An 18918-nucleotide genomic window follows, 5' to 3' on the forward strand; every position below is an offset into this window, starting at 1 on the left:
TTCTACTATCCAAGCTTCCTATGAAATTATACTCACTCCAATGGAGCACACATTTATAATAGCTTCATACATCCCCATTATTACCCTCCGCAAATTAAATTACTCCAAGAATCTCCAAAACCATTTTCAGAGCATTGTTAAAAAGAGACGGGTCCTCAATTCTCAATACAACCACTCACAAAATTTTGTTTGACAATCCCTACCTTAATAAGGGGAAGTTAAATGAACTCCCAAAATTAGCCAGAGAGACTTCTTTTATATGCATGTGTCTCTGTGTATGTGTGTGTGTGTGTCTGTGTATCTGTGTGTATGACAGAATTTATAAAGCGGTTAGAAGTTAGAACTAGGATAAGGTTCACATGGCATGAGGGATAGGTAAAGAAAAATGTCATGTGGTGTCAATTTGAGGAGATGGTAAAGCAGTGCATTTTCAGGAATGCAAGAGGTCTTAGACCATGTCGCATCCTTTGCTAAGAATGCTGAAAAATTTAAGCTTCAAAGGAAAGTTTGGAAGCCCATAATATTGAGAAGAAAAGGGTCATCATTAATTAATTATTGGAACTGTAATGTGATAGAGCAAACTGATGAAGAGGGTGATGAATCGGGAGAGGGTACTGATAAAAGCCAACATGCTGATGCAAATAACTACTCGGGATTCAATTATAAGCATTGGAAACGTTGTATATTGTGCTTCCAAAAAAGCAACAGATTCATAGACCAAGAAGAGCCAGAGACCATCTCACAAGTTGAATGCACATTTCCATCATGGTGGTCCACGAAAGGGTGCACAGTACTTGGTTCCAATGTTTTAAAAGGTGTTCGTAAGGCGCGCCTTTGAGGCGTTTTGAGCATAAAGCGCCCTAAGGCGTAAAGCCTCAAATGCATACGCCTCAAGGGAGAAGGCGCTCAGTAAAAAAATCAAGCCTTTTATGCCTCATTTGGGAAGGCGTACGCCTTTAAGGAGCACCTGATTTAAAATTAAAAATTTTTAAAAAAACAAACCAAACAAACAAGCAACTGCTTGTTTCCTCAAAACCCCCCCTCTCTTGAGACAAAGCTTCTTTCCTCCAAGCTTCCTCTCTCTCCGACGATTCCTCCAGCTCCTCTCTGTCCAACGACTCAACGACTGCTTCCGACGATTCCTCCAAGCTTCTCGTCTCTCTCCGATGAGTCGATGATCCCTTCCAACCTCTGATCTGCCTCCGATGACTCCTCCAACGTATCATCTCTCTTCGACAACTTCTTTCAAAGCTTGCGTCTGGCTTCGAAGACTCCTCCAGCTTCTCATCTCTCTCTGACGAGTCAATGATCCCTTCCAACCTCTGATTTGCCTCCGACGGCCCTTCTGACATCTCATCTCTCTCCAACAACACATTCGAACCCCTCTTATCTCTGCAGCGACCCTCTACAGCCTCTCGTCTCTCTCCGCGACCCCCTACGACCTCTCTGCTTTCAGATTTCTTCTCACTTCTCAGTCTGAGGTCTTTGCTCGAACTAATTCGAGCGTTCAACTCTCACTCTCTCCAATGCTGTTCATAGCAGACTCCATGAGACACTCTGCCACTGTCTCTAAAACTGAAGGTAGCTGCAACTGGCTTTTGGTTTGTTTCAGTTTTCAATTTTCAGATTTAATTTCCTGCTGCAGCTGCCGATTGTTCCTGTTCAATAAACAAAAACATGTCTGAAGGCGAGTCAAAGGGGCAGAAAAAAGATCTTGTTTGGAAATATGTAAAAGAAGTTGAAGGAGAAAAATATTTTAGATGCAAATTTTGTTATCAAACTTGCAGTGGGACTGTCACAAGATTTAAACATCATTTGGCAGGTACAAGGAAGGGAATGAAACCTTGCCCAAAAGCTCCTCAAAACGTGAGAGATGAGTGCAAGATTGCTCTTGAAAAATTCCAAGAAGAAAAGTGTAAAAGAAATTATGTTCTTGAAGAGATTGGAATAGGAGGGACAAGTGCTACATCTCGATTAGTTGGAGATATTGAGCAGCAGCACAATGGGACCATCCTTAATCTAGGCCAAAGGTCCAATGGATAAGTTTTCATCTTCACAGACCAAACAATCCACTCTAAACTCAAAATGAAAGAAGGAAGAAAGAAATGAAGTGTGTAGGAAAGTTGGCCATTGTGTGTTCAAAATGCTCTACCATTTAATTTGATGGATGACATATATTGGCATGTTATGGTGGATGGTATTGCTAATTACGGGCCAAGTTTAAAGCCTCGATCTATGCAAGAGATGAAGACATGGATCCTTAAAGATAAAGTGAAAGACATCGACGGCACGTTGAAGGAGCACAAAAAATCTTGGAAGGAGTATGGATGTTCTATCATGGTTGATGGATGGACTGATGCGTGTTCAAAGGTCTTGGTTAATTTCCTTGTGAATAGTCGTGCTGGTACATGGTTTTTAAAATCCATTGATGCTTCCGATTCAATAAAAAATGGGGGCTTGATGTTTAAGTAAATGGATAAGGTGGTTGAGGAAGTTGGTGAGGAGAATGTTGTGCAGGCGATAACTGATAATGCGAAGAACATGATAAATGGTGGAAAAAAGCATATGGAAAAGAGGGAGAAGCTTTATAGGACTCCATGCGCTGCAAATTGTTTGAATACATGTTGGAGGATATTGCAAAATTGAAGATGTATGCAACCACAATCCTAAAGGCTAAGCAAGTTGTGAAATTTATTTGTAATCATTCTTATGTACTTGCAATGATGAGGAAGCATTTCACCAACAACAAAGAACTCATCCGCCCTAAAGTGATGCGCTTTGCTACTGAATTTTTGATACTTCAAAGCATTTACAAACAAAAGCGAGGCCTTCAATCTATGTTCTCTTCGGAGATGTGGTGCACTTCTACATATGCAAAAATGCATGAAGGACTTGCTCAATTGTTTTATTTGTCCAACATTTTTGGCCTCACATGGCTTATGTTATCAAGAGTGTTGTCCCTCTTGTGTGTGTTCCAAGGGAAGTTGATTATGAGGAAAGACCGGCCATGGAGTTTCTCTATGAGTTGATGGATTCAGCGAAGGACAAAACAATTTTTTCCCATAAATGCAAAGAAATATGGACCCATTTGGAGAAAAATAGATGATAGAAGGACTCCACAACTTCATCACCCTTTACATGCTGCAGGGTATTATCTAAATCCCTAATTGCGTTATAAGGAGAATTTCTCAGATTATGAACAAGTGAAGAAAGGACTATTTGAATGCATAGATAGAATGTTGAGATATGAGGAGAGGCTAGCTGCAGACATCCAATTGGATTTGTATGATAATGCACGAGAGGATTTTGGGACTTGAGTGGCTATTGACTCTAGAATGTTGAGAAGCCCAGGTAAAAATAATACTTCAGTAAAAATTAGCTAATTAGAAGTACTCTATACTTGTTTCTTCTTATAACTTGGAACTTAAACATGTTATTTTTTCTTTTGTAGCTGATTGGTGGAAGCGTTTTGGGACAAAGACCCCAGAATTGACGAAGTTTGCCATTTGTGTTCTTAGCCTGACATGTAGTGCTAGTGGATGTGAGAGGAATTGGAGCACATTTGAGCAGGTTCTTAGTTCGTACAAATGCCATGTTATTATCATTTCAATCGAATATGAAAATATCTTCTAATATCTAAAAATTTAAATGGGTTACACTCAATTGTAGATTCATACGAAAAAGAGGAATAGATTAGAGCATAAGAGATTGAATGCTCTAGCTTACGTGTAAAGTACAACACCAAACTGAAGGAGAGAGCATTGAGAAGAAGACAAAATTATGATGAATGGATCATTGAGAAGGAAAAACCTATCCTCCCAGAAGATACTTCTTGGTCTGATGATGAAAATCTCCTACAAGTTGATGCTATCAAATCTTTTCCCGTGGTAGCTTTTGAAGGAGATGATCCTCAAGCAACACAAGCTTCTGGTAGCTCGCATTCTAAAAGGAAGATTAGTAATTATTGTGAGAACTTGAGTACATACTTATCAATAGTCATTTTTGAATCTACTAATTTATAATTCTCCATTTCTCCTAATTCCTAACCAATAGCTTTATTGAATATCTAGGCACTCAAGACAAAGGCAAGAGGCCAACATTGGTCACAATTGAGGAAGACCATGATGTTGAAGTGGGAGAGGGGGAATTTATAAGTGGAAGAACTCCTACTATAGATGAGTTGATGAAGATGAGGACTTCGATGAAGATCATGATAGTTCCCTCTGAACTTTGTTGATTTAGAATTAGATTCTTAGAAATTAAAGTCTTGGATGATGAGACATTGTGATGCTTTAATTTGGCTTTTCTCTTCTTTTTGTAATGTTATGGCTCATGCTTATTTTTTAACATGTATTGTTTGTGTTTGTTAGCTAAAATTGGCCTATATGATATTTAAAAATTAAGTTTTTATTTTTTTTCTCCATTATTCTAAATTTTTTCTCACTTTTTACTATATATAAATTTATTTTAGTTATTAATTATTTAAAAAAATGCAGTCTCAAAATGCTTACACCTCAACGCCTTAAGGCTTACACCTCGCCTCGCGGAGGGTAAAACGCCTCGCCTAACGCCTTCGCCTATTAAAACATTGCTTAGTTCAGATCATTGTCAAAATTGAAGCATCAATTTACTTCAATTTCACAGCAAGCTCTTTGCTGGCTTCAGTTGCCTCAGACTCTATATCTTGGCAGATCCTCCTATGTCGCATCCATATGAATTGTAGAGAGTTTTGTATAGGCTAGTTCCCAATTTAGCAAGTTAATTTTCCCAAGTCATTCATCATGTCTATGACCTTTATACGTATAACTTTTAACATTTGGTTGGTGTTTTTTACTTGGCTATTCAAAAATATATGATTAAAAACAATTGTCCGGGCTTCTAGAATGTTTCTGCTGGTTTCGTAAAGTAAACTCTGCAGGCAAGCACAGTTCAATGCTTAGATGTCCAAGCCCAACATTTGCTCTAGCTCCAGTTATCCACAGTAAGTTGTCAAATCTCCTCCTGATTCAAGGTTATAAATCTTTTAAGAAAGGATGCTGCAAGCCTGCAACACAGCAAAACATACACCTCCCCACAAGGCCACGACAGTAGCCAAAGCCTAAATAGACCAAAAGTCCGATTTCGAGGGTATATCTACTCTACACAACAGTCATTCGTTTAGAAAAATTTGGAATGTTAATTATTTTAATTTTTCTACAGAAAAAGAAAGGGCTCATTAGCAAAGAAAAAATATTATGGATACAAAGAGGAGGATAAGATATCCTCTCAAGGAAAACAAAAGAAAGGAAAGGGAGACAATAAAATGATACAACATCCAATATTGCCAAAAATCAGAGAAGCAAATCCCATTAACGCAACCATATGAACAAGTCCATAGAGAAGCACGGAAAGCAATTCCATTTTTTTCCTTTTTTTTCCCTTTTGGGGGGAGGGAGGGCCGAGTAGTTTTCTTATTTTATAAGCATTTTTTAAATTAATCAAGGATTATAATCGTTAAACTTTCAGCTTTGGTTTTCAATTAATTGAGGATTATAATCGTGAATTTTCAGCTTTGGTTCAATTGAAGAATGAGTTTTACAGTTTTATCCCTTGGTCCTACATAAGTAGATTTCCATATGCTGCTGATATTAATTTTGCGACTTCTAGGAGTGACCAACTACAAACCCATTTTATCTAACAAATCTAGTGTGCCATCACCTATTAAATAACCCCTCGTACTTTCTTGGCTGTGAATAGGGATTCACGACAAATGATCACCTCTATTAACAATATTATCTGATTCCTTGTTTTTCCTGCCCAATCATATAAAATTGTATAGTCTCCAAATATTTAGGGCCCATATTCACTTTGTCACCATTTTCCTTTTCTTTTTGCACAAAAATATCAACCGCTTCCAAACCAACAATTAGGGTTCTTGAAACATAAGAAATCAGATCTAAAGGAAAACATATCTGTACACATACTAATCTCAAAGTTATTCAAACAATAATCCTCATCATTCCCACAAACCTAAATACCTTCAAATCTTGAAAAAACAAATTTGTTAGAAACGGGGAAAAGAGATAAAAAACACAAGGTGTCTAGAAAGCAAAATTTTAATGAGAGCAAGTCTACATCCTTGAGCCTTGGAAGTTCAAAGACATTTTTTATGAGCTCTCACGAATTTTGCAATAAAAAGAACCCTATTGCCTTATATTTGAAATTGAGCTCAGAAAAAGACCTAAGTGAGAGGCAGTTACCGGCGCTCGCACCCAACATTCCAGCTAAAAAAAGGCCAGCTCGCCCATCACTCAAATCCCCTAGGAATCAGCTCAATTATCCTAGATTTATTTTAAGCCTCAAACAGCGTCAAAACGTAGGATGTATTTGTCAACAGAACAGCAAACAACAAAGCAAAAAATTTCTTTCCTTGCTTCAGCCCACATTTATTTCCTTATATTTCAATTCATTATTTTGTACAGTTAGCATATAGTTAGTTTACATGTATAGGGCTTGACAGAAAATAGGGCTAGAATCATGCTAAACCGACCTTACTTTCCATGTATAGCATTCTTCTAAAGTCTACATATATAATATACAGAACTCAAGGCCGATTCATTCTGTCATTCACAAAATATTTGACATGGTATCAGAGCCAGGTAACTGCTAGGTTTTTTTTCCCTTCGATTTTTTGTCCTCTCGGTTTCGTGGCTGTTGTGGCTTTGTTTTCTCTTCTGGAATTTTTCTCTGTTATTTCGGTACTTCTGTGGCTGCGTGGCTGTCGGCACAGCAGGTTTCTGGTTGCCATTTATTCCTCCAGTCTATGTCCTTGTGATTCTCGGCAAGCAGGCAACAGTTTTCCGTTGCTGTTTGTGACTTTTGGCAAGCGGGCACAGCAGGTTTCTGGTTTGCCACTTATTTCTCCAGTTTCTGTTGCTGTTTGTGACTCTTGGCAAGCAGGCTTGTGACTTTCGGCAAGCAGGCACAGCAGGTTTCTGATTTGCCACTTATTTCTCCAGTTTTTGTTGCAGTTTGTGACTCTCGGCAAGCAGGCAACAGCTTTCTGTTGCTGTTTCTGGTACTTATCTTCTCAGCACAGCAGGTTTTTGGTTCAAGATTTTATTTTTAGTGCAGTTTTTTGGTTCAAGATTTAATTTTTTAGTGCAGGGAGGTTGTTCTTGGTTTTTCTTTGTACCTGCGTTGTTTATTTTGGGCTTCTAGATTTTCTGGTGTTCTGTTTCTTTCGGCACAATCTGTTTCTTTTTGGGCTTCTCGATTTTCTCCATTATTTAGCATAGACTCCGCACCAGTGTGCCAAGTTTCAGGCAACAATTATTCTACATAGGCTTTTCAGTTTGAACTTTTCCTGAAGGGAAAAGATCTTTAGGGTCATATTGATGGCACAGATTGTGCACCCAATCCTGATAAATCCAAGGAGTCTGCAGCTTGTCCTTCATGGGTTATATCATCAAGATAACGGTGCCCGACATTTTCAGTTAGAGCATGCAATTGCCTTGTTTCAACATGAAAATCGTTCCATCCAAGACTATTATTTGGGGTTTCTGACTCTTTGGAATAAATATTCTGATCCGGTTACTGCGGATGTTCCTATGGCTTCTCTTCCCATTATTCAACGTCTTCACGAGACTAGTCGTCGTGATCAGTTTCTTATGAAACTCCGCCTCAAGTATGAATATGTTCGCTCGTCTCTGCTAAATCGCTCTCCTATTCCTTCTCTGGATGTTTGTTTTGGTGAGTTACTTCGTGAAGAACAACGGCTTAGTACTCAAGTTACTCTGGCACAATCTCATGGTAGTTCCAGATCTGTCCCTATGGCTTATGGTGCTCAACGATGAGGACCGTTTGCCCATTCTAGCACTTTGCAGTTTTTTTGCCATAGTAGTCAGAGGCGCGAGGCTCGAGGCACAAAGGGTATTTGAAGCCAAGGTGCAAGGCAAGAGACGCAGGCGCGCATCTCACGAAGGTGAAGCGCACAATTATTAAATAGTGTAAAATAACTATTTGAGGTAGTTGATATATGAACATATGAATATCTAGTAATATTAGAATTTAAAATATCAAAACATTCAATAACAAAATTGAAAAATTTAATAAAATTGTCGGGACAATTCAACATAGTTCAACATCAAAAGAAAGAGTACAATAAAAGATTTCAAAGTATAAAAGAAAAGAGTTCAATAAAAAATAGTTTGCATAGGAGAGACACCGGTTTAAAAGATTTCCCTGATTTAAGCATTGAAGTGATTCTCCGAAGTACAACTAGCGTCCCTTAAATCATTTCTCTTTTAATTTTCGCATGCGATCAATATTATAATTGATCCAAATTCTCTTAGATAAATTTTAGCAGCAATAATTATAATTGAAGATTTGACTATACAATAATCACAACTTGAATTTGTATTAAAGTGATTCTAATGATTTAATAAAATTTAATATCAAAATTAAGTTTAAATTGTCACATTTGATATATCAAAACTTTCTTGAAAATACTATGGGGAGAGTGAATATATATTATTTTAATGAGTGGTATAGAAATTTTGATCATATAAGAATTATTTAAATATTAACCTTATGAAAATCCTTTTTTTTTTTTGGGGGGGGGGGGGGGGGGGGGTCATTCTTTAGAGCAAGCTGTACCCGAAATCCAATCCTGAGAAGACGATAGAAGCTTGAAATCCATTGTGATCCATTGATTTGGGGGGTCTAGGTGTTCGAAATCCACCATCACCCTCACGTGACATAAGCAAAATGCAAACAGGCAGCAGTACGCAAGCAGCAGAAAGAAGAAGAAAAAGAAGAAGAAGACGACGAGCTCGCTGTTGGTTCAAAAAGTAGAAGACCACGTGACGAACTCACGGCCGGATCGAAGATTCGCAGACGAACTCGCGAAGGCTCCTGCTAGTTCGAAATGTGGAAGACGAAGTCGCAAAGGGTCCTGCGACACGTGCTGGTTCGAGATGTCGACGACGAACTCACGGTGCTGGTTCAAAGGCTCGAAGACGAGCTCGCGAAGGCTTCTGGCTGGTTCAAAGGCTCGCAGACGAACTCACGCTGCTGGTTCGAAGGCACGCGAAGGCTCCTACTAGTTCGAATGTGCAAGACAAAGTCGCGAAGGGTCGTGAGGCTTCAAAGGGTCGAAGATGGCTAGGGCTCCTGTTTGTTCAAGTCGAATGAGGGCTACGACTCTGGCTCTGGCTATTTCTTTCATTTAACAGACTCAAATTTTTCAAGGCGCACCTCACTGCGCCTGTCGCCCCTCTGTGCCTCATCTCGCCTCATTGCGCCTCTTGCAGGTTGCCTCGCCTCGCATGGTGTGAGGCACTAGCCTCCTCGCCTCACGCCTAGGCACGCCTTTTAACTACTATGGTTTTTGCTGCAAAGAATTTGGACATATCGCTACTAATTGTTCCAAGAAATTCTGCTCTTATTGCAAAAAGAAGGGTCACATTATCAAAGAATGTCGTATTCGCCCGCAAAATCGTCAGGCCCGGGCATTCCATACTTCTGTTTGGGTACCCCCCCCCCCCCCCCCCATAGTGACTTTTGCAGCCCCCGACACTTCTTTAGTTGACTTCTCTATTCCTGCACCTCCTCCAGCGAATTACTGCACACCCGAAATGGTGCAAAAGAAGCTAATTTCGGCATTATCAGCAATGGGGCTCCAAGGTAACAATTCTACTAATCTCTGGTATGTGGACTTGGGTGCCTCTAATCACATGACGAATAATCCCACTACCTTGTGCCATGTTCGGCCCTATGCTGGTCAATATGCTATTCAAACTGCCAATGGCAGTTATTTAACAACAGTCGATGTCGGAGATGCCTCTTCTAAGTTCACTAATGTATTTCTTGCTACTCAGCTTTCCACAAATCTTATTTCTGTTGGTCAATTAGTTGACAAAAATTGTGCCGTTAATTTTTCTGGTAATGGTTGTGTTGTGCAAGACCAGGTAACAGGGGAGCCGATTGCGAAGGGACCTAAAGTGGGGTGCTTGTTTCCACTACTTTTTCCTGTTCCAGCACATTCTCCAGTTTCTTCTATTAATTCTTTTACTTGTAATAATGTTTTAGATCTTAGTATGGTGTGGCATCGTCATTTAGGCCATCCAATACTCAGATCTTATCTCATGTATTGAACTCTGGTTTACTTCGTAATAAAGAACGTTCTTCTTTATCTCTTGAGTGTGCCTCTTGCAAACTTGGTAAAAGAAAAACTCTTCCCTTCCATTTGCATGCTAGTAGAGCTTCTCAGTGTTTTGAGCTTATCAATAGTGATGTTTGGGAACCTTCCCCAGTAAGTTCACGTGAAAAATTTAAATATTATGTGACTTTCATTGATGATCATGGCAGATTTACTTGGGTCTACTTTCTTCACTATAAATTTGAGGTTTTTCGTACTTTCACTGAGTTTTTAGCATATGTTGACAATCAATTTTCTGCTTCTATTAAGACATTACGCACAGATTCTGGTGGTGAATGTGTCTACCGAGTTTCAAGCATTTTTGGCTTCCAAAGGCATTATTCATCCACGTTCATGTCCTGCTACTCCCCAACATAATGGAGTAGCCAAACAGAAAAAATCGTCATCTCCTAGATGTGGTCCGTACTCTCTTGCTAGAATCCTCTGTTCCATCCTTGTTTTGGGTTGAGGCTCTGAAAACTTCTACTTGATTAATCGTTTACCTTCTCAAGTCCTACTCATGGAGTCCCCCTATTTCCGTTTATTTGCTAAGCAACCTAGTTACGATAACCTCCATACCTTTGGTTGTGCATGTTTTGTTCATCTACCTCCTCATAAGCGACATAAATTATCTGCCCAATTTGTTCGATGTGCATTCTTGGGATACAATGTGTGTCAAAAGGGATTTGTTTGCTATGATCCTACATTACATCGTACACACATTTCTAGGAATGTTATTTTCTTTGAAAATCAACATTTCTTTCATGTGTCCTCTATACACTCCTCTCCTACGGTGATTCTCCCCTCCTTTGAGGAGCAGTTCTCGAATCCTCGTCCAGTTAGTTCTCATTTTAAACCAGGCATTGTGTATACAAAGCGCCCCCGCCCACAGTCCCTTTCGGTAGCTCATCCGATATTCGATCCCACCACACTCCAGATTCAGTCAGTTGCAGCACCTCCAAAGCCTTTGGTACGTCGCTCTTCTCGAGCGTCTGTACCCTCAGACAGGAATGGGTTTCTCTCTTCAAGTTCTGGTAACTCTGTTTCAGTTCTTACTACTACATTGTCCAATTTAGATATTCTCACTTCCTATTCACACGCTACCAAGCATGATTGTTGGCGACAAGCTATGCAGGAAGAAATTGCTGCTCTAGAAGCCAATCACACCTAGGACATTGAGCCTTGTCCTCCCACCATTGTTCCTCTGGGTTGTAATGCGTTTACTCAGTTAAGGTCCGATCTAATGGAAGTTTGGATCGTTACAAAGCTCGCCTTGTTGCACTTGGGAATAATTTGCTGTCAATTATGAAAAGACCTTTGCTCCTGTGGCTAAGATGACTACTATTCGTACAATTCTGGCTTTTGTTGCTTCCAATGAGTGGCCACTACATAAGATGGATGTCAAGAATGTTTTTCTTCACAAGGATCTTAAAGAGTGTATTTATATGAAGCCAACCCCGGGCTTGTTTACCTCTCCGACTTCACATGTGTGTAAGCTTCGTCATTCTCTTTATGGTCTCAAACAAGCTCCGAGGGCCTGGTTTGATAAATTATGCACGACTTTATTACAATTTTCATTCAAGCAGAGCAAGTATGACACTTCATTGTTTCTTCGAAAATCAGACATGGGTATTGTTATTCTTTTGGTTTATTATGATGATATTGTAATTACTGGTTCCAATTCTGCTTTACTTGCTTAGCTCAAGACTCATCTCTCAGAGTCCTTTTATATGAAAGATCTTGGGTCTCTCACATATTTTATTAGTCTTGCGGTGAATCATAGTCCCTCTGATATTTCACTCAATCAACATAAATATGCTATAGTGACTACTGACCTTTAGAAGGGTACTTCTATTGATACTCCCATGGAATTAAATGTCAAGCTTCACAAAGAGGAGGGCAACTTACTTGCTGATCCCAATTTATACCGAAAGTTGGTGGGTAGTCTTGTCTATCTCATTATTACTAGACCAAACATTTCTTTTGCTGTACAACAAGTCAGCCAGTTTCTTCAAACTCCTCGTCATCTTCATTTGGCTGTTGTCCGTGGGATCATATGCTATGTTCAGGGCACTTCTGCCCACGGTTTATTCTTCCATGCAGGCAATTCTACTTGTCTTGCTGCTTATAGCGATGCTGATTGGGCCGGTTGTAAGGATACATGTCGCTCCATCACTGGTTGGTGTGTGTTCTTGGGTGATGCATTGATCTCTTGGAAAAGTAAAAAGCAAGACAGAGCTTCTAAGTCATCGACAGAATCTGAATACCGGGCGATGTCTCTTCTTGTTCTGAAATTATTTGGCTTCGAGGCTTGCTTGCTGAGCTAGATTTTTCTGAGACTGATCCTACACCTCTACATGCCGATAATACTAGTACTATCCACATCACAACCAATCCTGTCTATCATGAGCGCACAAAGCATATTGAATTCGATTGTCACTCTATCCGTGAAGCATTTGAAGCTCGTGTTATCACTCTTCCACACATTTCGACTGAATTACAAATTGCAGATATCTTCACCAAGGTTCTCACTCGTCATCGACATTGCTTCCTAAGTAGCAAATTAATGCTTGTTGATCAACCCGCATCAATTTGAGATGGGCTGTCAATGGAACAGTAAACAGCAAAGCAAAAGATCTCTTTCCTTACTTCAGCCCACATTTATTTCCTCATATTCAATTCATTATTTTGTACAGTTAGCATATATTTAGTTTACATGTATAGGGCTTGTCAGATTATAGTTTACTTGTATAGGGCTAGAATCATGCTAGACCATATTTACTTTCCATGTATAGCATTCTTGTAAAGTCTACATATAATATACAGAACTCAAGGCCAATTCATTCGGCCATTCACAAAATATTTGACAGCATCAAAGAGAGAATTTGGATGCAATGCACTCAATCAAGGGCTACTATCATCTGCAAATGGAAGTTATTCTATTTGAGTTATTCTAGGTCTACGCCTCCCTTATTACTATCTCTAACAAATAAATCACCCCTGCTTACTAGAGTATTATTTGGTCCATACTACAAGTGTCCAAACCATCTTAATCATCCTTCCCTGACCTTATCGTCAATAGGCACTACATCAAGCATTGATGTATTCATTCCTTTATCTTTTAGGGTTATACCACTTGTCTTACTGTTCTCGTTTTTGCAATCTTCACGGTTTAGAATATGTTGATTTTTAGTTAACTGACATTCTGATCCATGTAGCACAATAGGTAATATGACTGCCTTAAAGGAATTTTATGATCACACAAAACACCCAAGCACTTCTCCATTCTACTCGTTTACTTTAACTCACTATATCACATCTCCTTCATTTTCTCTTTTAGCTTACATAATAGATCCAAGGTACCAAAATCAACTAGCACTAGGAATTTCTTGATCATCCAATTCGGCCAGGCTCACAAGGGCCCAAAATTTAGCTGACCAGCTTGCATAATAGATCCAAGGAACCAAAATCTACTAGCACTGAGAAGTGAGAATTTCTTGATTATCAAATTTGGCCAGGCTCACACGGGCCCAAAATTCCCCCACCCCCTTGGTTTTTATCTCAGGTTTACCCCCACTGACCCCCCTTCACATCCCAACTCTTTTACCCCTCTAAACCAATGGAGCCTTAAACCCTGATAAAGCCCCCAAAGCCCTTTCTCTTTTGGTACTCTCGTTTAAGCCTCAATTCCCACCTATGCAAGAGCAGCTCTTCCACCCTAAAAGAATAGTCTCGCAAGTTAAACTGGACACTCCAAGGTCCCTGGCAGAAGAAAGAACAATCTCGCAAGTTAAATCGAACTCTCCAAAGTCCCTGGAGGAAGTATGTCTGGCATTAATTCCAGCTTTCAATAAATACTTGGGATGACACTCAGACAAGTCCTCTCTGCCCAGAAATTGAGTAGCAAGAAGGGCTGGGTATTGACACTGTCTATTTCAAGAAGCAGGTCTCAGATTAGGTCCTCCATAACCATAAAATGAAGATGGTTTGTATGACTATCACACAATATTTAGTACACATGAATGGAATGGAATGAAATGCCCATTCCAACATTTTAATGCCATTCTCATCTTAATATCCATTCCCTTGAATGCTCATTTCCATTAGTGTGTCCATCATAATGTGAAGATGAAGATGAAAGTTCATGAAAAGAAGGGAAGGTTATGTCGAGAAAACTGATATCTTGGAATGTTGGGAGCCTAAATGTCAGATTAAAAAGGGCATTGACTAAATATTTTCTTAAAGAGTGGAGAAGTGAGGTAATATGCCTACAGGAAACTAAAACTGAAATTGTGGACAAGCTTATGATCAGCAGCTTACGGGTGCATAAGAGCTGCGAATGGATGATGTGTGGCGCTACCAAGAGGCTCTGTCTTATTTCCTACCATTTACAACTTGGCCTGCGAGAAAGCATACCTCATCTATCATCACCATTAAATTTCAGATAGGGAGTCTTCTGGAATATTCCCTTTTTTAGAAACGTGGCAGATTGAGAACTCCATCAGCTCACCAAATTTTGCAGCAATCTTTACTACTTCTGACACCAAACCATTCGCAATCATCCAGAATGGACTTTAGATAGGAACAGGGTCTTCACCGTCAGAACCTTCTACACGAAACTCTCTCCTTCAGAATCAAACCACAGCAACTCCCAATGGCTCACATTTGGAGGACAGCTGACCCCTACAAAGGTTGCTTTTCTTGTCTAGGAGGCAACACATGGAAAGATCTTAACCCTGGACAACTTCCAGATAAGGGGGCTGACCATTGCCAACAGGTGTGCATGAATGATCCAGAATCAGAAGGTGGCACCCCCTTGGTGCTCTTTAATGAATTTTATCTCAGCTGATCATAAAAGAACTATAGATATTTTCTCCATTATTCCAATTGGAATTACTAAAGAAGATTGCGTATTCTGGCATGCTTCTACTTATCGTAAAACCTCTAGCTCATACAGCTTCTATCAACAGTTCCAACCTAGATTCTAATCCACATCTAGTTTCATCCTTCACAAACATACGTCCATCATGCAATGTCATTTGGATATGCTCCATAAATTAATAAGCTAGTCAACGTCACCTACAACATGAAAGATCCAGTTCATGGAATAGGTTAGGGCATAGTTTTCAAACTCAGACCAGACCAACCGACCCAACCTGGTTCAACTAGAACCATTCACCAAGCTAGTCCAATTAGCACCCACAAACTGGGTTTGGGGCAAACAAGTATTGAACCAGATGACCAGGGTCACAAGTGGGTCAGTCCAGCTCCCTGCAAAAAAATTACTCCTGCTGGCAGCTTTTGCAAACAGCTGGAGTCAAAGTTGGGTATTGAAGGAGAAATAAGTAGTGAGCTGCCAAATGCACCTTAACACCAACTCTAGCACTTTTTTTTTTGTATTGAATCAAAGTTACAAAAAAATTCCTCTTTTAGCTTTGGTTATTTATTTGACTCATAATAAATAGTTTAAACTTCAAAAAAATAATAAATGCAAATTTTAACTGATGTCACTGACCACTAGTTCACCAGTTTGACCCACTAGTCCAACTAACCTGATGGCTTCATTGGGTTGGCTGATGGTCTGGATTTTAAAACCATGGATTAGGGTATAATTACACAAATACATTGGTGAAAAATGCTATGGCACTTGAGCATTTTGAAGAGGAAGTTGAGATGTTTCTTGAACTATAAGAGCAGATTTTCTTTTGTGAAGTTAGACTACTAATGACTGAAAAAAGAAATACAAAGTGATTGTTCTGCACCATAAATAATAAAAGAATATGTTAAGCGAAAATATTGAATTAAAACTTTGGCATGCTATATGTAGCATTTTGGAATGAAAATGTACCATGTTTCAGAACAATCATACCAATCCATGGCTCACTAGGTCGTTATGCAGTTAACAATAAAACACAGAATATTTTATGATTATTGACAATATGGGAATATATTCATTATAATTGTTGCTGGTGGCCTATTAGTTGTAGATGTGCTGCAACATAAGATGACAAAGTTGATTCCTATGTCATTAAAAGAAACGCCTAATTCCCTTGTTACAAAGTAATATTAACTGCTTGTCGATTTGAAAAAAGAGAAGGAACAAACCTTTTTCTCCTTTTCCAAAATCTCTCTAATTGGACGGTGAGCAGCAGTTACGCATAAATTCTACACACATACAACCAAAAAAAAAAAGGACACAGATAATTTAACCAGATGGACTCGGTAAACAAACTTCAATATCATCAGAAGTCACGTATAAATAACAGGAAAGACACCTTAAGATCACTCCCAGAGTATCCATCTGTCATACTTGCAACTGCATCTAGATCAACATCAGAAGACAACTCCTCTTTTGCTAGTATCACTTTTAAGATCTTTGCTCTGTTTGGAGCATCTGGCAAATTGACCATCAATCTGTGGAAAAAGAGATGTAAGAACTTGCTCTTGCACTCATAAATCACACTGGTTGGAGAAATAAGTTCCTACAATATATTTATTTGGGACATTATAAATTTTGATGTTTTACCTACGCGTCAACCTTCTAATAACAGCCTCGTCAAGGTCAAACGGCCTATTTGTGGCTGCAAGTACAAGAACTCTCTCTGTATCTTTTGTCCGCAAACCATCCCAGTTAACCATAAATTCGTTTTTCATCTTACGCATAGCCTCATGTTCTCCTGGATTTTCCCTCCGACCCAGCATGCTATCAACCTTCAGAAAGAACCAGATAAAAGAATGATTACCTGATACAGAATAAATTGAAAATATAATAGGAAATATTTTACGAGGCTCACTTCATCAACAAACACAACACTAGGAGCAATTTTACTAGCTAGAGAGAAAACAGCCTTCACATACTTCTCACCCTCGCCAAACCACTGCAATAAGATAATAAATGAGTTTAAAGTTAGTAAATAGAATTACTATTCAGATCAAATTGTTTTCTTGAAAGCTTCTTATCACTGCTGACCTTTGATGTGATGCTTGACATTGATATGTTGATAAAATTCGCACCAGCTTCAGTAGCCACAGCCTTTGCAAGCATTGTTTTCCCTGTTCCAGGGGGACCAAATAAAAGTATGCCCTTGCAAGGCTGCACATGGAAGAAATACAATGAGATTTTTTAAACAATTTTTTTCCAAATCTCAGTAAGAGGCAGAAATGCAGAATCTGATACATGCCCAATATGGATGGACAAACTTTTCAAAATTAGGATTCAAAGCTAGGCATATACTATTCATATAAGTATATAAAATTTGCCATGTTTCTCATTACAAAGGCAAGTTGTTGTTGCCTCTCAACACACAGCTGCCTCTCAACACAGCCTATAGACAAAAGTTAATGCATGCTTAATATAACAATATTAAATAAAAATTTATTATAAGTGAAATTTAATACAAGTATAAACAACTTTAGTGCAAACAGCACATAGTATTTGAGCCAAGGAGAGACAGAGAAACAGAGAGATTAAAACAACCACCATGGCTCAGGTCCCAGTGATGTAGAACAGCGAAAGAGAAGAAGAGACAGAAAAAGAGAGATTAGAGAAAGAAAACAGAGAGAGGAGTGAATAAAAAGGGAACAGGAGAAAATAGAAAGAGAAAGTGAAGAAGAAAAGGAAGAAAGAAAGAAAAAGAAACGTGATGAGGAAGCGAATCTGACACAAGGGAGAGAGAGAGAGAGAGAGAGAGAGAGAGAGAGACTACTCTCAATTAATCAAAAATTAATTATCCTCGCACCATAAGTCTATATATAGACAACTAAGAAACCCTAGCAACAAAACTATCATAAATTACAAAATAACCCCAAAAAATTAAAAATTAACCCAAAGTAATTAAAAAACAATGAAATTCCCAAACTAATACAAAGTTCTCAATGTCTTAAACTAAGCCTTTTGTAAACTACTCAAAAGATGGCAAAAGCAATCCCCTATCAAGTATCACCCACTAGTTGGATTCAACATATAAATGATATTATTTATAAACAAAAAATTTTTTTTTTTTTCTCTTTTCTTTCGTTTTAGTACTTCAAGTTCATCTTTATTGTATATGTTTCTCTTTCCTAGTCTCAAAAAAGCTTCCTTTTCTATCAATAAAAATACATAGTAGTTCACTATTATAAGACAGTATTTTACATATCATACAGCAAACAATATTAAATAGCATTTATTATCAAGTTCAACAATATTTAACGTAAATAACATTTATTATTTGCCCCTGAAACATAGTCAAAGAGTACTCAAAACATTATTTATTCCCATTTGAACCATTTGGCAGCCTCTCTCAACAACTAGCTATACAAAGCTTCTGCATATGTGTATGTGTGTTCGTGGTAGAAGTTATAGGCAATGTATATCATATAATATAAAATATTATGGAAAAATGAACTGAAAAAACCACTGTACAATACAAAGATTACATCCAAAAGGAAAAACTACAATTAAAAAAAAAAAAGAATCCGCATCGTCATTGATTATAATTCCAACTACCCTTCAAAGGCAGCAACATATCTAGTGCTGAAAACAGAGAAACAAGATTACCTTGGTTAGTTGCCCCTTGCAGAAAAGTTCAGGCCTTTGCAATGGAAGCATCACCAACTCCTTCAAAGTATCTTTGACATTTTCAAGGGCTCCAATGTCATCAAATGTAACTCCAATATCAGTGGGTGGAATAACATCAGCTAGAAGCCTTTTCTCAAATTCATTTTCTGTGACGATGTCCTGATGTCACCACAAAAAA

General features: G+C 38.6%; 1 protein-coding gene across 4 annotated transcripts in view; it reads right to left on the reverse strand.

Moving 5' to 3' along the window:
• Window positions 1-18918, reverse strand: part of LOC131160549 (uncharacterized) — a 56737-nt gene that overhangs the window by 1628 nt on the left and 36191 nt on the right. For all 4 annotated transcript variants that reach the window (XM_058116352.1, XM_058116351.1, XM_058116350.1 and 1 more), the window contains 6 exons: window positions 18720-18899; window positions 17151-17273; window positions 16975-17058; window positions 16707-16891; window positions 16456-16594; window positions 16286-16345 (listed from right to left, as the gene is read on the reverse strand). In XM_058116352.1, coding sequence (XP_057972335.1) covers window positions 16286-16345; window positions 16456-16594; window positions 16707-16891; window positions 16975-17058; window positions 17151-17273; window positions 18720-18899 — 771 coding nt within the window. The remainder of the gene's footprint in view (window positions 1-16285; window positions 16346-16455; window positions 16595-16706; window positions 16892-16974; window positions 17059-17150; window positions 17274-18719; window positions 18900-18918) is intronic.

Source organism: Malania oleifera, chromosome 7, assembly GCF_029873635.1.
Source record: "Malania oleifera isolate guangnan ecotype guangnan chromosome 7, ASM2987363v1, whole genome shotgun sequence".
Lineage (NCBI taxonomy): Eukaryota > Viridiplantae > Streptophyta > Magnoliopsida > Santalales > Ximeniaceae > Malania > Malania oleifera.